The 22,459-nt window shown below is 44.7% G+C and overlaps 1 protein-coding gene across 1 annotated transcript in view; it reads right to left on the reverse strand.

Moving 5' to 3' along the window:
- Positions 1–22,277, reverse strand: part of LOC134459363 (WD repeat-containing protein 70) — a 131,225-nt gene extending 108,948 nt beyond the window's left edge. The window contains exons 1-8 of the mRNA XM_063211701.1: positions 22,215–22,277; positions 21,709–21,762; positions 21,514–21,597; positions 21,293–21,386; positions 20,077–20,332; positions 16,040–16,099; positions 7,778–7,911; positions 392–545 (exon numbers count right to left, since the gene is read on the reverse strand). Of these exons, the coding sequence (XP_063067771.1) occupies positions 392–545; positions 7,778–7,911; positions 16,040–16,099; positions 20,077–20,332; positions 21,293–21,386; positions 21,514–21,597; positions 21,709–21,762; positions 22,215–22,230 (852 nt within the window). The 5' untranslated portion in view covers positions 22,231–22,277. The remainder of the gene's footprint in view (positions 1–391; positions 546–7,777; positions 7,912–16,039; positions 16,100–20,076; positions 20,333–21,292; positions 21,387–21,513; positions 21,598–21,708; positions 21,763–22,214) is intronic.
- Positions 22,278–22,459: the final 182 nt, after the last annotated feature.

Below are 22,459 nucleotides of genomic sequence, written 5' to 3' on the forward strand. Positions count from 1 at the left end.
TAGTTCAATCAACATCTTGCATTGTGGTGACATTCCCTAGTAGAACAGCAACAACAGTGGACTTTGCAGAGTTGAAATGAAGTGTCAGGATGAATTAGAAGAATCTTTGGAAATGTGACACGGAGTATGAAGCTCAAGCACATAACATAGTAGGCTAAACAACAACAACAAAATCGTCTCTCATCAAAAAGAGAACCTTGTGTAGTGTAAACCGAGATCACGGTTTTTTAACCATACACCGCCCAGCTCTAGACAGCACTGGTTAATTACTTCCCCGACCAACCTGGCGGGTCGGGAGTCGAACCGGCAACCTTTGGGCTAGAAGTCTGTCGCCCTAACCGCTTACCCATGTAGAATGCCTCTCGGCGGCAGTGGAGCCCACTCAGCTTACCTTGGTGTTGGCCATGTCCACGATGTACTGGTCCCCCTTCACGCACTCCATCACCTGGAAGCCATCGCGATCCAGCACCTTGGCCTGCGCGTTACCAGCCACCACCAGCAGCACGTCACCAGTGATGCTGTACTGCAGTGACTTGATCTGGTGGCTAAGACAGAAGACGGACACAGGGGAGAGAGGTTATTAATAACGTTGGCCTGGACTTCACTATAACCAACACTAGCACCAGAACATCTCCGGTGATGCTATGCTATGCTGCAGAGAGTTCATCTGGTGACCTGGAGAGAAGAGGAGACAGAGGAGATGAATAGTGGTCTTGTAGACCACAGGCCAAATACCAGCTACCACCAGCAGAACATCACAAGTGATTATGAACTGCAGATATTTCATCTGCTGGATAAGAGAGAAAAATGCACAGGGGAGAGAGATTAATCGACATCTTCTGGTAGACTAAACGTCAGTAATGTAAAGCATCACCAGTGATGCTTCACCTGTGCAGCTGCACTGCCGAGACTTGATCTGGTGGCTAAAGGGCTCTGCATACTTCACGTGCGCATTTTGTCGTGTGTGGCGCGAGAACCATTAATGACGTCATCACTTGCGACAGACTATTCATACTTCAGAAGGCTTTCGCTCGCATTGTCGGAAGTGCCCTCTGCTGTTCATGAGAGAAACGGCAGTACCTTTCGCAACTCGCAGCGTGAGTTCTACGGATGTATAAAATAGAAAGCCAAACACGGCTGCTGTAGGGCTACTGAACGTCTGACTTGTGACTTACCACATTGAAACATATATTTTTTGTTGTAGCCTACATTGCCAGACCATTCCAAGACCATGTGAGAGCATTGTTCTGGCGGCAGAATTTATAAATAGATCGCCGAACACAACGTGCTTCTGAACAAAGTAAACAATTGTTTCACTGAACAACATTTAAGAGAGAAGATAAAATAACTCTCTAGGACATTTTATTATCCTCAAAATGATGCAGGATCCATTCTGTAGTAGCCTACAGTAGTTGTAGCCTCTCTTCGCAACTCCTGCTTTGTCTGCCTACCTGCATGGTCGCTGGTGGCGCACGACAAGTTACAAAAAATCTGGGGTGCACGACGTCGCGCCACGGCAGCTCGCGACACGGCGTGTGACGTCATTTTGGGTCACGTGACGGCGCGAGTGAGGTCGCGAGTGAGGTCGCGAGTGAAGTATGAAGGAGGGTAGCGCCAGTCACGACAAGTATGAATCCCCCTTAAGAGAGAAAAGGACACAGGGGAGACAGGTGAACAGCCAAGCCCACTACCAAGAGGTCTTCTGGTAGGCTCAAGGCCTGTGTGGGGTCAAAGAGAAACAGTCAACAGCCAACCATGACAGCTTGGCAGGAAACAAGAGATCTAGGCATCATGCTGGCATCATGCTGGCATCAGCAACCACCACCAGCACCATCTCTGATGATGCTGTAATGCGGACACATGATCACGTGGCTAACAGAATAAATAAATAAGAAAGCAGGGAGATGAATGGCTAGTCCAATAACCAAGTGGTCTTCTGGTAAAGTAGGTAGACTTTTACTATGACCATCTCACTTGAAATGACAAAGTGTGTTCCATCTTCCATTGGAATTCATTTTGGATTGCTCCCTCAATTGGAAGTAAACGAACTACACCTCACAGTTTTGCATGAAAATTATCAAACTCAATGTCCACCTGCTGTAGACTAAAAAGCCCTGTTTCTGAGAACCAAGAGCAATAATCAACATTGAGTGCATATACATGCAGTTCAGTATGCCGAATATGAGGCATATCTCGGTTATGATCATATTCGGGATAAGGTGTTTATATGTGAGCACAGAACATGCTAGTCCACATTCTTGGCCGTTATAGAATTCTCGTCAAATGCGTGTGGCCTGGATACCGGCAACAGCATTCTATGGGAAGCCCCTGTATTCCGGATAAGATGTGTACATGCGTAAGTATCCCGGCTTCTTTCGGAATACTCCATCTAGCATATCCCGAATTCTCAGTATACCGAATAAGGGCTTATTGGGGATACTGAAGTGTAACACAAATTCTGGATACTTAATATCCCGATCATATTCGGGATACTGAACTGCATGTATGCGCACTCATTGGAGCGTGCCATGAACCAAGTGATCTTGGCTCGGATGTTACCAACCACTACCAGCAGAACATGGCTGGTGATGCCGTGCAGGAGTTCTGTGACTCCCTTGTCTCTCAGTGACTAACTAAATGGAGGAAATGAGAATGGGGACAAGGAAGGAGGAGTAGTAAGGCCAAGAGCTTGCCAAGAACCAAAAGGTTTTCTAGTAGCCTCAAGGCCAGTTTGTGAGCCCCAAGAGGGATAATAAACCTAAGTGCAGCTTGCCAAGAACCAAGCGATATTCTATTAAAGATTCTAAAATCGGTTTGTAACCGCAAAGACATAGCAAAATTGGGACAATATAGCGAGAAGCCAAGCCAAAGAAGCGTGTTTCCATGTGGCCTCAAAGAGTTAAAGCCAAAATTCTGTTGCATTTTTGTGTCAATCATCGAATCACTCCCCTTTAAACCTACTGTTTTGATTGTATTGATATGATGTCACCCGAGCAAAAAAAACACAGGATCATTTCCAAAACGCCTGACCCTTTTCCAAAAACTGACTCAACGAACCGTGAACTCAGTCAGGTCCATGGATCTACCTGCAGTTTGAGTTTAAGTCGAGCCCTCGGGTCTCCTTTTGACGGCAGTAACACACCTCTTATCATCCTCTACACAGAAACATCTGTCAACTTAGGCCTGTGCAAGGCAAGGCCAGGATTGTGTTGCATAAGCTCCTTTTTAAAAGGTGGAAACAAGATGGCGGAATCAAGATCCACTGTTGTCATGGTATCACAAACAATAACAACCACCCTCTCCCACACCCACTCAAAAAAGAGAGAAAGAAAGAAACCGCAAAAACAAGAGTACTTGTGCTTACTTGAGCACTTACACATGTAAGAAAAACATAGAGGAAACCCACAGGACATGTTAGAGGGAATCTCAGCCAGCGAGGATAAACACAGGCAGTAACAAATCAGAGTTGGAGAGAGAGAGAGAGAGAGAGAGAGAGAGAGAGAGAGAGAGAGAGAGAGAGAGAGAGAGACAGAGAGAGACAGAGAGAGACAGAGACAGAGACAGAGACAGAGAGGGTAGAAAAGGTATAGAAGAATAGAAAGAAAGTGGAGAGAGATAAGGAGGGGAGACAGAGATAAGAGAGAAAGACCACTGAGGGGAAGAAATTGCCCTAGTCCATTGATGGAAAAAGATGAATGATCTGTAAAGAGATTGTGAGAGGAAAAATTAGGTAAGGAATCCAGTCCAAGAGAGAGATCCAGTCCAATATCTCATTCTCACATTTAACGTGACAAGCTCTTCATTTATAGTGTGCTCTTGGCAGGAAAGAACAGAAGCATGGACTAGGAGGACAGAGGAGAGAGAGGCAGAGAGAAACAGAATGAGGGAAATAGAGAGTGAGAAAGATATACAGACGAAAACAGAAATGGAGAGAGAGAGAGAGAGAGAGAGAGAGAGAGAGAGAGAGAGAGAGAGACAGAGACAGAGACAGAGACAGAGACAGAGATTTAGACAGAAACAGAATGAGGGAACTGTACAGAGACAACGATAGATCAAATGAAACAGGGAGAGGGAAATAGAGAAAAAAGTGAAGTCTGTTTGTGGACTCTGTGGGTGACTGGAGGGACTTTTGGCAGATGCTCTTTTTGGCGGTGAGTCACGCATGGAGGGAGCACCTCACCGTATCCCTCAGCGCTCAGGGCCACCGGCTGAGGAGCAGGAGATTCACACTCCTCAACGGACATGAGGCACAAACAACAGCAACAAAGACTAAATAAAGACACACACACACCGGGGTAAACATTCTTCAAGAGAAAAACACACACACACACACACACACACACACACACACACACACACACACACACACACACACACACACACACACACACACACACACACACACACACACACACACACACACACACACACACACACACACACACGCACACGCACACGCAAGAAAACACAAAACACAAGCAGTGCAATGAAGACTAAACACCCTCAACACACACATGCACAGTCTTCAACAGAGACAAAACGCACGTATTCAACAAAGACAAAAACACATACTGTACAATACTGTGCATTCTTCAACACAGACACAACACACACATACATTCTTCAACACACATGCACACACCACCAGTTAGCCACCATAGGGTCATTCCACGCCAAATCAACAAGAGCCCGCGCACTTAGGTCTCAAAAAATTCTGAAAATATTACCAAGTGTACCCATGGTACTTAAGAGAGGCACTGTAAATTTATTTGAATGTAAGATGTATACTCTCCGTGTTACAGCTAATTTTACTGGGGGAGGGGGGTGCCCATTTTGTTCACACTCTTTTTTTTGTCAAAGTTCACAAGCCCGTAGCTCAATAACTAAACCATGTAGGAAGCTCAAATTTGGCATGCTGGTACATAGATAGGAATAGTTTGTTGCAAAAATTTCAGTTTTGGTCTGTATGATCCTGCATCGTCATGGCATTCCCTCAAAGATGATACAAATTGTACAGGAGTTTTTGGCTGTGCTCTGTTTAGGCCTTCAGAAGACATATTTGTGCCCAACATAGACTCATGATTTTTCCACTTGTAGATACAAGTAGAAACACTCTCATAAAAATCTATAAATAGAAAGGAAACCCCATCAGTGTTTGACCAGAAGACCTCACAAGTCTGACAAATCATTTTGGGTGTCATTTTCAGAGCACCAGAACACCTTGTGGGATTGTCCACAGATTTTTATTTTATATTTTTCTTCATTCTCCATGAAGTCTTCTTTTTAAAAATGCCAATGAGACTTGTCTTATGTGATGTTTTCTTTTGTAATTTCCACCCTGAACATGGGCAAAATGCAAAAAGAGAGCAACATGATTTCGATAACATTTAATGTAAAGACTAAATAATCAAATGCAAATTTTGTCCAGACATGATCACCCGAGAGTCCCTGTGCAGGGGTGCAGGTATCCCTTTCAATTTCAATGATTTCAGGAGCGTTCAATGTGGGAGCAGGTTTGCACACCAAAAGAGACAGTAGGTCAGGCACAAGGACTCATGTTGTTACTTTTTTTGACCAGCAGATGGCAGCGGAAGGAACGCATAGAAAACATATTGCCCTCAATGTGCATGTTGCCCATGTTCAGGTTCGAAATTACAAAAGAAAACATCACATAAGACAAGTCTCATTTGCATTTTTAAAAAGAAAAATTCATGGAGAATGAAGAAAAAAATAAAATAAAAATCTGTGGACAATCCCACAAGGGGTTCTGGAGCTCTGAAAATGACACCCAAAATGATTTGTCAGACTTGTGAGGTCTTCTGGTCAAACACTGATGGGGTTTCCTTTCTATTTATAGCTTTTTATGAGAGTGTTCCTACTTGTCTCTACAAGGGGAAAAAATCAAGAGGCTATGTTGGGCACAAATATGTCTTCTGAAGGCCTAAACAGAGCACAGCCAAAAACTCCAGTAGAATTTGTATCATCTTTGAGGGAATGCCATGACGATGCAGGATCATACAGACCAAAACTGAAATTTTTGCAACAAACTATTCCTATCTATGTACCAGCATGCCAAATTTGAGCTTCCTACATGGTTTAGTTATTGAGCTACGGGCTTGTGAACTTTGACCAAAAAAAGAGTGTGAACAAAATGGGCACCCCCCTCCCCCAGTAAAATTGGCTGTAACACGGAGAGTATACGTCTTACATTCAAATAAATTTACAGTGCTTCTCTTAAGTACCATGGGTACACTTGGTAATATTTTCAGAATTTTTTGAGACCTAAGTGTGCGGGCTCTTGTTGATTTGGCGTGGAATGACCCCATATGTCTTCTCTACAACCAAAAGCCTCCATGCAGAAAGTGCTTGTCACCGGCACCGACCCCCAACGAGATGCTACTGGAGCTGGGCAGATGAAGATGAAGGCTGAGGGGTGGGGGGCTTGGGTTGACTTCCAGGGGACTGTCATCGGAGCCAATGAGCCGAGCCGAGGCACAGTGCTCAGCTAATCACCGGCAGATACTCAAGCCCCATTGGCTGTCAGTCCCACGAGACACTTCGCTTCACACTGTGACTAACTAACTGCTGCTGCTACGTTACGGGAGAGGAGCAGAATAGTGTGCGTGCCGTGCAAACAGACAATGACAGATGGATGGACAGACGTGCGCAAACACACACACACACAGTGTAGTACACACACATTGTATACACACACACATCTTGTACGGCTTCTGTAGTAGCAGTCACAGAAACACATGTGCACTGATACACAAACAAAACGCACACACACAAACAACGCACGCACGCACGCACGGGCGGGCGATCGGGCGGAGCGTGCATCTGGGTCCATTTAGCCTAGTGGGCTGATTAGTTAGGAGAGGAAGCACGGGGGCCTATTCCACAAACATGAATCCACTTCAGTATAAACACCAAACCCAGAAGCCCTACAGCAATCACACGGACACAGGGATAGACACAGGAGAGGAGAGGAGAGGAGAGGAGAGGAGAGGAGAGGAGAGGAGAGGAGAGGAGAGGAGAGGAGAGGAGAGGAGAGGAGAGGAGAGGAGAGGCGAGGAGAGGCGAGGCTAAAAAGATAGATGACAGAGCATATAAGAATGGGCTTTCCTAAAAAGTTCTATACCTGACGAGAAAGACCCATTTAAGACAAAAAATAAATATAAAATAAAGCATGAAGTCACGTGTATGCAAATGTCTGCGACACTGAATTTATTTAAAGGTGCACTGTGTAATATTTTTTGTAGTTAATTTCCAGAATTCATGCTGCTGATTCACAAATGTTACCTTTTTCATGAATACTTAACACCACCACCAAATTCTTACTATTCAATATGACTGGGATAATTGCACTTTTCATACACGAAAAGGGGGATCTTCTCCATGGTCTGCCATTTTGAATTTCCAGAAATAGACATTTTTAGCTGCAAAATGTACTTACTGTACTTTGATTACACTAGCAAATATGGGTTTATTTATTATTCAGTAAATATTCATGAAAAGATAAAAATTTGGTAATAGGCAGCACAGTTTCAATGAGCAGCATAGTTGCAGTACCCATTCTGGCCACATTCTACACAGTGCACCTTTAAAGGCTGTCCAAAAAAAACTGCAAAAAGGGCAAAATGATGGCATCACCAATATTCAAGCTTGCATTTTTGAGTGAATATCCCAGAAAACACTGGTCAGACTGAAAGACAGAAAGAAAGACGGAAAGAAAGAAACAAACAAACAAAAAGAAAGAAAGAAAGAAAGAGCTCACCATTCACATGGTTGCAGGGATCTGAAGGCATTCAGTGCCGCGTCCATGCCTGCAAAGTCCCAGAATTTGACATCGTAGTCGTAACCACCGGTAACCAGCCGAGCTCCCGAGGGGTCCAGACCCATAGCAGACACCTGCACACGGACAAGAGAGGTCAGGCTCTCACACACACATGCACAAACGCACACACTGGCACATTCAATACGCACGCACACCCACACTGAATGGACTGAAAAAGGAGACCACACACAAATGACGAGACCTGCACAGACTATCGTCCAACAAAAATGGAAGAGGCGCCCTTTCTTGAAAAGATCTTTGTGTGTGTGGTCTTGCATTTGCTATTTTCGTCTTCTTGTGCGTCTTGTCAGCGCTTTGTTGCCATACCCTGCAAACACACACACCTACAGAACAGAATACCTCAAAGCAGCACACCCACGCACTCTTTTCTGGCTTGGCATGTCATAGTTAGTCCCAGGTTTCAAACAGGGCATTCAAGCAAGTACAGATTGCAGGGTCAACACAGAGTACAGCAGTATACAAACAGTGAAGAACAGATAAACAGCAGTCATATATAGATAGTGAAGGGACTACTGATAGAAGTGCAAGCTAGTGCCCAGAATTAGAGATGAGTAGAGTTAGTTGTATTAAGCAGGGACGCTCTCTTGGAAGAGATGAGTCTTCACAAGCTTCATGACGGTTGAGATGGATGACCCTGCTCTTTTAGCAACTGGTAGCTTATTCCACCATTGAGGGACAAAGACAGAAACCCGTTTGGACTGGGTTCCCCTTCTGTGAGTAGAGGGTGAGGCTAGACGGATGGTACTAAAGGAACTTAACACCCTGAAAGGAACATATGGCTTTAGCATAGCCTTCAGGTAAGCTGGAGCAAAACCTGCGTTGTAGGCAAGGGTCAGGGCCTTGTGCCTAATTCAAGCGGACACCCGAAGCAAATGCGGGTTGACAAGACGTGGCCTTTTGCGTTGGATGAACACCGGAGGATGATCAGAGTTCTTTATTGCACAAGGCTTTATTGCAGAGACTGCAGAGTCCCTAAGCTGTGTGCCAGCATAACAGAGGTATGGCAAGTTGTGGGAGCAGATAGCATGGCAAATAGGAGAGACTCCAGCACCAACCCTTGGGGCACCCTGTGGAGAGGCTATGAGTTGAGGACAGTGGTCCTTGCAATGACACATTAAATGAGCGCATAGTAAGATAGCATTTAACGACGAGTGGACGGTGCCTGTGATGCCCATGTTTGAGAGTATAGTAAGATGCATGTTATGGTTGACCGTATCGAAGGCAGCAGATGGGTTGTGCAGGATAAGTACTGAAGATTGTCCTTCATCTCTGGCAGCCCTCAAAGCATTGGTTACTGAAAGCAAGGCAGTTTCAGCAGAGTGGCCACTTCTGAAACTAGTCTGTATTCTGTCAACTAGGTCATTTTGAGTTAGGAAATCAGTGACCTCTTTTGCAACTGTCCTTTCAACATCAGAATGGAAGTAGCAAAACCGAACTGATAGTTTTCAACCTGAGCGGGTTGAGTGTACACTTTTTTGGTATAAGTGTTACCCTCGCCTGTTTAAAGGCAGATGGAAATATGCCAGAGGAAAGACAGGCATTCATCACAGATGACTGCTAGGACCACTGTTGGGGATATAGCTTGCAGCAAGTTTGTGGCGACCAGGTCCAGCAGGAAGGAAGTAGGGCGGCTACCAATGATGATTTTAGATACCTGTACATCGCCCTCAGAGAATGGAGTAAAGTCATAAAGAGTTGTGCCACTGACCAGGGCAGACAGAGAGCGTTTTCGGAGGTAGTAGGGCCCTTAACCGGAGGTAGCGAGTTGTGACTGCATGGGTCACAAAATAGTTTTCTGATGGCAGCTACTTTTTCCGTAAAGAAAGAGGAAAAGGCTTCAGCAGTGAGGTTTGTGGCAACAGGAGGTGGAGGAGGGGTAAGCAGCAATTTGAAGGCGGAAAATAATTTATATATGACTCCGGTGCTGCTGATGTTGTCATTGTAGTATGCCGTTCTAGCAGTTGTTACAGAAGAAGAGAATGAGGCCAAGAGATCAAAAGGCCTCTAGATCGGAGGGAATGTGTGTTTTGCGGCATTTTCTTTCTGCAGCTCTGAGAGTAGTGTGTGCGACCCAGATGGAGTCTGTCGGTCATAGACGAGGCTGGATTGAGCGTGCAGGTTTGGTGGATAGAGGACACATGCTATCCGGAGAGGACCTCAGAGTGGAGCTGAGGCCATTGGTAGCAACATTGCCCTCTTATGAGGAAAATGTGCCATGAGAAGGTAAGGCGGAGGCAACAATGAAGGTGAAGTGGGTAGGAGACAGTCTGGAAAGATTGCAGTGGAATGTGATCATAGGTGAAGGGGTGGCTGGTAGTTCCGGGAGGCATTTCGTGAAGGTGATTAAAAAAAGTGGTGTCTCTGTCCCACTCGTTTCCTGTCAAAGGCAAACGCAAAAAAGGCAAAAAGCTCTAAAAAAATATATATATATTTTTAAAGTGGTTTGATAAATGTAGTGGAGTCATGAACTCTGCTTTGCAGTTTTTAGTTACAATCAGGTCAAGTTGGTTCCCATTTTTGAGAATCAGTGCAGCAGACCAGCTGGAGGTCAAATGAGCTGATGAGAGACTTGAAGTCTGTGGCACACCACAGGCTTTCTCTACGTGGGTGTTGAAATCACAGAGGACTACTAAGGGAGAGCCTAACTCTGGGATCGCCCAAAGTCACCCAAAGGTCCTTATGGACGGTATCATGGTGCTCCTGATTGTGTGGTATTCAAAGGAACAGTTATTGTTCTTGCCAGGCAACAGAGGAGCGTAGCTCCAAGAGCTGTTAATTAGCTCGAGCACCTCCTCATTGGTTCATCAGAGGGGGGCTACGCGAGGCGTGGCACTGTTTTCAGGTTTGAGACAGATTTCTGTGAGTGTCAACAGGTTGAGAGATAGACTGTTAACATAGGCTATGGTGAAGTCAGCTTTGTTTACAGCAGATTGGCAGTTCCACAACCCAACAGAGAAGGAGGCAATTGTCGGTGTGGTTTATTGCAGTGACCGGAGGTTTGAAATATTTCTGCCCGTTTACCCATGATAGTGAGTTTTGCGCCCAACAGATACAAAGTGATTTTTAAAAGAACAGAGTGCTGTGCAAAAGGATTTGCGCAGGTTGATTTGCTTGTCTTTACCCTCATAACTCTTAACCCGAGTGAGGCTGAGGATGAGTATGCTTGTTAATATAGCAGCCTGTAAATGTTAAAGAAAATGAAAGGAATGCCGCACACTCTGCTCCATGTTTTAATGGTGAAGTGACGTTTCGGCCGTCTGGCCTTCTTCAAACAAAACTGATATATATGGGGCACCTAAGTCACGCCCTTCTACTTCCGATACATGGGGCAGGAGCTCGCAAAATTTTGAATGCGAGTCAATGGAGCGAGTCAAGCTAAATCCTCATCCAGTTTGGCATGTGCTCTGGATTTCACATATGATGACAGTGAATTTGAAAGGTTTGGATTTGCGTCGTAAGACCACTCATTTTCGGCACGCAAGAAACGTTATTTTAGCTTTTGTGCAAAACTGTGTTGGAGACTACACTTGCGCCTCGCATATCTGACGTGAACCGAGGCACAGCCAACCCTACCGCTGCACCGTGGCTTAAGTGGCTGCACGTCGGACATGCGACGTCTGTTGTGTAGTCCAAATAATTACATATTTTTGCACATTCACAACTCAAAAATCGCTTGCCAAGTGAAGTCAACAAGCACACCATTGGTTGTTATTAATTCTGAGGCACAGCATATGTGTGATCCACGGGGAAATGCGAGGTGGGTCGGAAAATAGCTTTGATCAGTCCATTACAACCCAGTCAAAAGTTTTTCCGTTGCCAGCCCCAGAAGCCGCCCGGAAGGGGTGGAGACTTAGGTGCCCCATAGCAGCCTGTGCCATTCGTTGAGTATGGCCCACCTGGATTACCAATAGCAGTGTTTAGTGGGTGTGTTCTTGGTCACACACCACCAAAGAAACTCAACAGAAGAACAATCTCTCGGGGGTAAATGCATTGGCCACGGTGTAGTACGGGGGCGTTGCCTGAGGACACGAGTGGATGGAAAATTAACTCCCTTGCGCATGGTCATTGGTCAGTGGGTGCGATGGATACAATCTCTGTACTCCCTTGCGCATGGTCAGTGGGGGCCACACCATGATGGATAATTTGTGGCCAAATTAACTGCAGCTGTTGGTCAGCAGTAATTGCTGGGGGTAATTAAGGACAGCTGACAAACATTCACGCTATCCTATGACCTGTTCCACACTCCGACCCTCGCGGAAGTAGCATTGCATGCTTCCCTGGTGCTTCCAATAATGACCGTAGAAGAAGAATAAAATTTCCGTACTCCCCTCGCCATCATTTCGTACTACGCTGTTATGACGTCAATAAGCTCTCCTGTCTCAACTCTCCTTGCACACCACTGATGGCCCAGTAGTTAGCAGCAGCCAACCAGCAGATAGTTAAGTATATTAATTAATTGCTTTTCCGTGCAATGGAAGCACACGCCCAGAGAAAATGTCTGAGACAAAAAAATACTGCAGCTGTGTGTTCTCCATTCGCTCAACGGTGCTTGTCCTGAAGGTTGGAGCACAGACTCTGGGGCTCTCGAGGCAGCTGACGACACTGCTGACGAGACAACCAAGTTCTGGGCTTTGGCGCATGAACGACACAGATCCCAGAACAGTCTGGAATCATGAATGTTTTATTGTGGCTCTCTTCTTTTTTTCACATCCACTTAGAGCCTCCACATCCACAACATATCATCTTGGCTAAATTAAACATTCAGAGACCAGCATTACTGACATATGTGCATCTGCAATTGAATGACATTAACTGGTGTTGTTGATAGTGATTACAAGATGATATTTCAGCATCTGTGATATTGTTTGCCAGTTGCATGCGCACCATGTTGGTGATGTGTGTGTTGTCACTGAAAACGTCAGCTCGAGAACTCGTTGTTTCCTTACTTCCGCCTGAGATCAACCTCGAGAAAAAACGATCTGACATTGCGTCACCAAATGTTCAGGCCCACCTTTCCCGAGTTTAAGATCTGGTTTCTTGGGATTCTTGACATTTTGAACGAGCCATGTATATGTCCCAAATAAGTGATTCGTACGGCCCACCTGGATTACGGAGACACAATATCAGTGATTAGTTGGTGTGTTCTTGGTCACACACCACTAATGGCCCAGTAGTTAGCAGGAGCCAACCAGTAGGTAGTCGAGTACCGTAGTTAATTGCTTTTAACGGCAAGAAAATATTTTAAGTGCAAGGAGGCACACGCCCAGATAAAATGTCCCAGACCAAAAAATACTGAAGCTCTGTGTTCTCCACTGCCTCGACGGTGCTTGTCCTGAATTTTGGAGTACAGACTGAGTATATGCCCCAAGTTAGTGATTTGTGCGGCAGATAGTCAAGTAGCTTAGTTAGTGCAACTGCTTGTACGTGCAAGGAAGCAAACACCCAGATAAAATGTCAGAGACCAAAAAATACTGCAGCTCTGTGCTCCCTCAACGGTGCTTGTCCTGAATTTGGGAGTACATATGTCCTAAGTTGGTGATTTGTGTATTCTTGGTCACACACCATTAATCAGCCAGTAGTTAGCAGCAGCCAACCAGCAGATAGTCAAGTAGCTTAGTTAATAGCTTTTAGGGGCAAGGAAGCACACGACCAAAGAAACTCAACAGAAGAACAATCTCTCGGGGGGAAATGCATTGGCCACGGTGTAGTATGGGGGCGTTGCCTGAGGACACGAGTGGATGGAAAATTAACTCCCTTGCGCATGGTCATTGGTCAGTGGGTGCGATGGATACAATGTTCGTACTCCCTTGCACATGGTCAGTGGGGGCGACACCATGATGGATAATTTGTGGCCAATTAACGGCAGCTGTTGGTCAGCAGTAATTGCTGGGGGTAATTAAGGACAGCTGACAGACATCCACGCTGTCCTATGACCTGTTCCACAGTGAATAACATTTCCGTACTCCCCTCGCCATCATTTCGTACTAAGCTGTTATGACGTGAGTAAGCCCTCTTGTCTCAAGTCTCTTTGCACACGACCAAGAAAATTTGAGACAACAAGAATTGCAGCTCTGTGTTCTCCACTGGCTTAACGGTGCTTGTCCTGAATTTTAAAAATGTTGCTGCACCTTTGAGGTTTGCGAAAAAGCATTTATATGCTTCATAGAATTACTGCAAAATATTCTGTAGACCAACGTTGAAACCAAAGTTGAATTGTTCAGGGGAACACACAATGTCATGTTTGGAGGAGAACTGGAGAACCACACCATCATTATATGCGGCTACCTTGCTGCCTCAGGCCTTTGACAGTTTGCTATTATCAGTGGAACAATGAACTCAAGTTTATTGTGATTTTTACAGAAAAAACTTGAGGAAGTCTGTCACACAGTTGAAGCACACAAGAGTATGGGTCCTGAAATGTGACAACAACCCATACTTTAGAAGCAAATTGACTTTAGAATGGCTTCATAATAATGAAATACACATTTTGAAATAGCCCAGTAAAAGCTCTGATAAAAAAAACAATTGAGATTATATTGCATGAAGTCAAGAAAGCTATGCACTCCAGACATCCCACAAACCTTGCTGACGAGAGGCAGTTCTCTAAAGAGGGAGACAAGATACAAACAGATTGTTTTGTTAATCTGATCTGCAACTACAGGATGAGTCTGGTTGATGATATTGCAACTAACTGAGGGTTAAAACCTACTTAATGCAAGGGTGTACTTACTTATGCCCTGCTCTCTTGTGAATGTTATGGCCTTAAGACCAATAAAAATATGATAACATGTAAATGTTTGGGTGGAATTAATTAAAGCAGACTCTGATTGTTCCTTCTTGAGATTTCCGGGAAGATCAGAACATGTTTTATGATAAATTTTGACAGAAATGTAAGAAATTTCAAAGGGTGTACAAACTTTTTCCTGGGACTGTATGTCCAAGACCAAAAAATACATGCAGCTCTGTGTTCTCCACTCACTCAATGGTGCTCGTCCTGAATTTTGGAGTAGAACTACAGACTGAGAATATGTCCCCCCAGGTTAGTGATTCATACGGCCCACCTGGACTACTGAGACAGTGATTGGTGGGCGTATACAGACTGAGTATACGCCCCAAGTTAGTGATTCGTGATTTGTGTGTTCTTGGTCACACTCACACACCACTAATGGTCCAGTAGTTAGCAGCAGCCAACCAGCACATAGTCAAGTATCTTAGTGAATTGCTTTCAAGTGCAAGGAAGCACATGCCCAGGGAAAATGTCTAACGGAGACAAAAAACTGCAGATCTCCACACGCTCAACGGTGCTTGTCCTGAATTTTGGAGTACAGGCTGACTATGCAACAAGTCAGTCATACAGTCCACCTGGATTACCAAGACAAGAGAGCTAATGGTCCAGTAGTTAGCAGCAGCCAACCAGCAGATAATCAAGAAGATCATTTCATTGCTTTTACCGGTGCAGTGCAGGGAAAAGAGAGAAAATGAACAGAAGTATTGCAGCTCTGTGTTCTCCACTTGCTCAACGGTGCTTGTCCAGCTGTTGTAGACACACACACGCACACGCGCACACGCACACGCACACGCACACACACACACACACACACTTTTTTGGCTCTCTGCAGTCTCCTTGCAGGTGGTTTCAGGTTCACTGAGAACAATGCCCATTAATAGGCCAATTAGTGGACAGATGATTGGCAATTACTGAATCTGCAGCTTAATAATAGCACTGCTCATATACGGTAAAGATCAGCACACTGCACATAGCCGCACTGCACTGCGCTGTGCTTGCCTTGCATAAGCAAGTGCGTTCACACACACACACACACACACACACACACACACACGATCCTCCTCTCCCGTTTCCTCCCTGCACAGCTCAATGTTGTGTGTGTGTGTGTGTGTGTGTGTGTGTGTGTGTGTGTGTGTGTGTGTGTGTGTGTGTGTGTGTGTGTGTGTGTGTGTGTGTGTGTGTGTGTGTGTGTGTGTGTGTGTGTGTGTGTAAAGAGCCCAGAGCATAAATAATAGGAGTATCGCAAGACACGGAATGCTCCAGAATATTTCCCCAATTACATAATGGGACGTGTACTGTATGCATTCCAACCGTGTGTTAATTGATGTGCGTTCTATGGGGAACAGAAAAAAGAGAGGACAGGAAGGAGAAGAGCAACAGACGGGACCACTCACCGTCTTCGAGCCGTGCTGCAGGGTGATCTCATGCGTATCTGGAATCTTCTTCAATGGATTCTGGAAGAGAAAGATGGAAATAAAGAAGAACAGAGAGAGAGAGAGAGAGAGAGAGAGAGAGAGAGAGAGAGAGAGAGAGAGAGAGAGAGGGGGGGGGGAGAGAGAGAGAGGGGGGAGGGAGAGGGAGAAGGGGAAGGAGAGAGAGAAGGGGGCATAGAGAGAGAGGAGAGAGAGAGAAGGGGAGGGAGAGAGAGGCAGAAATTGAGATATAGGGGAAGGGGAAGAGGAGAGACAGAGTGAGAGAGAGAGAGAGAGAGAGAGAGAGAGAGAGAGAGAGAGAGAGAGAGAGAGAGAGAGAGAGAGAGAGAGAGAGAGACAGACAGAGAGTGAGAGTGAGAGTGTGAGAGAGAGAGAGAGAGAGAGAGAGAGAGAGAGAGAGAGAGAGAGAGAGAGAGAGAGAGAGAGAGAGAGAACCATTAACAATCACGTAAGAAGGTCTGGAAGGGGGTTTGAAACATGGCTCCATGTTAGCATGACCGCATCTCTAGAGAGGAAACAGGACTCGTACAGACACATTTGCTTGGCAGGTACATGCGTCAGATCTTTCCGTCATACACACACCCAAACACATGTGCATATGTACGTATATATATGCAACTGCACAAATTCAAGCATATCGATATACAGACAAAATGCATGTGCATACACACATCCGTTAACAGGCACATAGACACAGACAGACACACACAGTGTTCTCTCTCCAACACACACACACACACACACAGATGCCTTCTCCAGGTCCGAGAGTAATGTGTGCTAATGGTTCCCCCAGGTCAGCGATAGGAAGAAAACACATCACACTGAGCACTGCTATGGGAGGCACTGAGGAGTGTGTATGCGACCTCCCCACCAACACGCACGCACACTCACGCATGCATGCACGCACGCACGCACGCACAATCCTCCTCTCTCGTTTTATCTCTCTCTCTCTCACACACTCACACACACCTGATCCTCCTCTCCGGTTTCCTCCCTGCACAGCTCAATGTTGTGTGTGTGTGTGTGTGTGTGTGTGTGTGTGTGTGTGTGTGTGTGTGTGTGTGTGTGTGTGTGTGTGTGTGTGTGTGTGTGTGTGTGTGTGTGTGTGTGTGTGTGTGTGTGTGTGTGTGTGTGTGTGTGCCTGCGTGCCGTATTTCACTATGGGACTTCTCAAAATGCACCTGTAAGAGCAGCTAGGCCAAAGAAACCACATTACACACAGCTCCTTAGGAAATAACAGAGAAGCGAGTGGTGAGGTGGAGGGGAGATTTGAGATTTGAGTGTTGTATGAAAAAGAGGAGGAGGAGGAGGATGAGAGGAAAAGGTAGGAGGAAGAGGAGGTGTGAGTAGAAAATGAGTGGGAGAAAGAGGAGGAGGAATAAAGACGGAGAGGGGAAGGAAGAGGAGGAGTAGGAATAATGAAGGGAACAAAGGGAGAAACAAATTGAGAAATGAGGAAGAGTAGGAGTAGAGGAAGAGTATGAATAGTAGGAAGAGGAAGAGGAGGAGTACAGGTGTTGGGAGTAGGAATAGAATGACTATGAGAAAGGGAAACAAGAGAAAACTAGGAGAAAGAGACAGAGAAATAAAAGAAGAGAAATATAGATCAATGAATGAAAAGGGAGGAAGAAAAAGACGATGAGGAGAAATGCAGAGGAGAAAGAGGAGAACGGAGAGAAAACAGTAGCAGGAATGGGGCACATGAGGAGGTGGAGGAAGAGGTGTGAGGAGACCGCTGCCAGAGATACTCTAGACAGAGATAAGTCATTCTAGTTCATTTCTGGTATCCACTTTCTGTAGGGTGAACGCCCCTTTAGGAGACCTTCGGTTGGGAGACCTTCGGGGTCCTCAGGTTGAGAATAAATGGAGTCCCCTTAGCACTGTAGATGGCGGTAGCGCACTTCTTGTGCAAACACCTCAAAAATAGAAGAAGAAGGAGGGGACAACGCCCCCTTAGGAGACCCAACTTGAGCTCACACTTTTGCATTGGGTGGGCGGGTTTCAAAGCCTCTTTATTACTCCACCCTCTTTGCCGCTGCGCTCTTAGGTGCCCTAGTTGTCGTACATCACTGCAAAGCTTGGTATTGGGTGGGTGGTGTGTGTGTGTGTGTGTGTGTGTGTGTGTGTGTGTGTGTGTGTGTGTGTGTGTGTGTGTGTGTGTGTGTGTGTGTGTGTGTGTGTGTGTGTGTGTGTGTGTGTGTGTTGGGAGAGATGAAAAAAAAAAAGAGTCCCTCAAAGCCTATGCGTGAAAACTAAATGTCATGTCCTACCACAGGGATGCTTTGCTCCAACAGAACACACAAACGCACATACACGCTCACACACGCACGGCACGCACATTGTTACTCTTGTTGTCTATGCTTCATTGTAATTATTCACTTCATTTTATTTTTAAAAAAATGTGTGCGTATACACGTGTAGATGTTTCGGTTGGGGGTGCGCGGCTTGTCTTTGGCACATGTTAGGGGGTGCTTCAAGAAAAAAAGGTTATGAACCATTGACTTAGTTAACGGTAACTTCTCCATCAACCCATACTACATGAATCGAGGTATGCCATTATGGCAATTTACTCTACATCTCAAACCTGGCAATAGCAGTTGATGTTCTTGGTTTAACTACTCTTTGTCTGAAATCTCAAAACAGATTGGTTCAGGGAGCGAGGATCATTCTGCCTCATGAAGAAGCAGAACACATTCCAAAAATGTTCTGCGCCTTCAGACGCACGTTGTCAAGCAACTCACATATTAATGTACAGCTATACAATTGCAGAGTTGGTCAATATGCCCTGTCACTTAATATTTTGTAAAGACACTGCCAGACATATTGTTTTAACATTACATTATATTACATTACATTACATTAGTATTTAGCAGACGCCTTTGTTCAAAGTGACTTACAAGGAGCAATTTAAACAAGAACAGGGTAAGGCACAGTGTACAGTTGCAACACTGATAGCATTGTCCTACAAGGAGTAAAGAAGAGGACAATGCATTAAAAAGTAACAAAAAGTAAACAAAGACCTCAAGGTGCAGTGTACAGTTGCAACACTGACAACATTGTCAAACACAAGGTGATAGAAGCAACATCAAATAATAGGAAGGTAACAAGTAACACGTTTTGTAGAGGGAGACTGGTTGTCTGGTGATGTACTGTAGTTATCAATATATCGTCTAAATTGTAGCCTAAATCTATAAGATTAATATTCATTAGCGCATGGCCGCACCCTGATTCAGCGATAATGAAACTGCACATTATACACGAGCATACGTCCAGGACTTGAGTTAGAGACGCAAAGAATTAGCTGCACTATTGCAGCATTTAAAATAATCTCTGTTCATAATTGATGCTGCTTTATGCTGAGTATTTTTGCACAAGTAAATTTTAAACAACTTTAAATGTATCTAGTCTATTGATCAATTATCATCTACTTGTCTTTTATTTCATTTCAGCATTCCGGTTTAATGCACTGCAGAAATATTTGATCACAACCTCCTCTCGGATTGGTTGCGCTTGCCCCGTCACAAGAATGCACATCTAAATCATTGTTGCAGCACAGGTTAAAACCAGTCAAAGTAGCCAGGTTTTGTCAACCCCGGTTTACCAAGTTAACCCGGGGATAATTACTTCTGGGTAGGTTGAACTCGTAGTACAGGGCCCGGGTCTCTCTCCTCTGGCAACCCCTTAAGGCCCTTAATGTCCCCATACCCAACACACACGCACACATTACATATGCCAAAACATCTGACAACTACAGTCAGTTCATTCACACCACAGTGCATGGTGGTATGATTTAACACTAAGCAGCAGAAAAAAAACATCTTGACTCTGTTGCCCCCTTGTGCCGAAAACATGCATCGTCCATCAAACTCTGAAGATCATCATCCAGTAAACATTGTATTAGTGAAATTAGTAATTTTGGCCAATGTACCTGGTCTGACCAGGGTAATTGCTATGTCCACTTTACATAATCCTATTGATTAATTTAACAAAGTGCTTACATCATCATCATCTTCCTCTTGGGTGTCTTCGTCATTGTCATCCTCCACATCATCATCATCGTCATCATCACCATCTGCAGTCCTGCTGCCGCCGAATCCTGGAGGTAGCGGAGGTCCCACCAGGCCCTCGTCGTCCTCCTCCTCCTCCCCCCGCCGGCCAGCGAAGCCGGGGGGCAGAGGGGGGCCGACGCCCCCTCCGTCTGAGTCGGAGTCATCACTGTCATCACTGCCGCTACTGCTACTGCTCTCCTTCTTCCTGTACGTGCAGAGAGAGAGAAATACATTACATTGCACTTAGACATCTAGCAACTTTCAGTTATGTAAAGGGTATTAGTTACAGGCCCCAGTACGGGGTTAAGTGTTGGGTTACTTGCTAAAGGGCACCTCAACCATGGTGTCCGGTAAGGAGTGGAAGGGTGGGATTTGAACCTGCTGCGACCCTCTGATATAAAGTTCCATTTCCTTAACCATTAGGTCATGGCTGTCCAAAATTACAGACATATAGCAAGATCTCCAGAAAAGATAATGATTTCTAGACATTTCATATGAAATAGGAAACAATAGCCTTTCCAGTTATGGACATGGTAATTACATGACTCTGGTGAGTGGTGGTGCAAAACGCACACCAGAAAAAGAGGTGCTGGCAAACAGTAAAACACTTGCAGGAGGAGAGAAGTGCCACACACTTCCGAGTTGTATAAACAAGTTTTTAATGTGACAACGTTTCGGCCTGTCGGCCTTCCTCAGGTCACGTCGTTGTCACATTAAAAACTTGTTTATACACCTCGAGAGCGTGCAGCACTTCTCTCCTCCTGCAATTACATGAGTCTAACATGGCCAACTCCCCAATCCACCTTGACTAATACATGTTCAGTGGGAAACACTCTAATAGGGACAACAAAATAATCAGGTGCATTACCATGACATGTGTTATTTTGTACAGTACTAAGAAAATGATATTTCAAACAAATTAATAAAGGGAGCTTTGGACAGCTGACCCCCATTCTACACATGTCCCCCATCCAGGACCGCATGTCAACACATCATTTGGAAAATATGGATAAACAGAAATGCATCATCTTTTGCAACCAAACCATTTTCTGTTCCATCATAGCAATTACTGTTGTTGCATTTTTATATTTCTTACATTCTATACTTATCTTTTATTACATTTTATACTGCTCAACACAACTTCACGCCTGGGTGTGTCATGTACCTTGATTTTGACGTTTTTTTGGATGCGTCAGATGACCTGGAGGTGTGGGAGCTCCCAGCCTGTTCTTTTTCATGCTCCTCGAGTTGTCGCTCCTCTGCAGGGAACAGGTGTTGAGACATGCAGTTGAGAATTGAGTTACAGTTGGGCAACATTGTGTAGTCTATTGAGGGGAAAAATATTACAAGGGGGGTGGGGGGGAGACATAGCCAATGACACTTCACCTAAAGCTCGCTGGCTTCTCTCAATAGCTGTTCTTCGGGTCTGTTCAAAAATGGCTTGAAAATCAAAGGTCCGGGCTTTCTTTCCTATAACAAAAAAAAACAAAACAGCAAACCATTAATGGATAATGGCATGGCACTTAGAGAATTGTGTAGGCCTAAGTCTAAGATATGGGCTATGTTACATAATGTACTCACCAAAGCCAGAGAAACCCATTACAGAGGAAATGTCTCCGTCATCGTTGCTGTTTTCTGGGAGCAGAACGAGTGTGTCAAACACAAATATGATCAACACAAGCGTAGACCTACTGCATTTCATGAAACCAAATTATTTCTTCCTACAACACAAGTAGGCTACTAGTAGCCTACTAAACTTTGAATCAGGACAGGACATTAATTTAGCAACAGACAATATAGCCAGACTTTCGGTCATACATAAGTAACAGTGAGTACATCGGTTAACGAGACTGATAATCCACATCATTTATTATTTCACAAAACTGGCTGTCAGGTGTTTGGGGAAACTCATACTTGAGTTAGCCAGCATTCAGTTCCCCAGCTTATAACAGCGTCTATAAATCAGCTTCGCACTATGCTTAATAATATAATTTCTACCACCTAGATCATTTAATGTACACCTCTTTGCCTCGTTCATGAAAAAGAACATTTTCTTCAAGCAGAGAGGAATACCAAACAAATACTACCTTCTTTCTGTTCCATGTTCAATTTAACCCCGCAACAAATTTGACCCGGAAACAAAACTTGAGCGGGTTACGAAGAAAATATGAAATTTGTCGTTGGTACTGTCACTTGCTGCCATCTGGCGGTTGGAAGTATTTTCACATTATCGTCTCTGTCTTGAAAGCTGCCTGCGAACAGCTCTTGATTTTTTTTAGTGACTGAAATGGGGTAAAATATTTAAGAGAAAATATATATTATTATATATATT

The sequence above is a fragment of the Engraulis encrasicolus genome, chromosome 12, assembly GCF_034702125.1.
Source record: "Engraulis encrasicolus isolate BLACKSEA-1 chromosome 12, IST_EnEncr_1.0, whole genome shotgun sequence".
Lineage (NCBI taxonomy): Eukaryota > Metazoa > Chordata > Actinopteri > Clupeiformes > Engraulidae > Engraulis > Engraulis encrasicolus.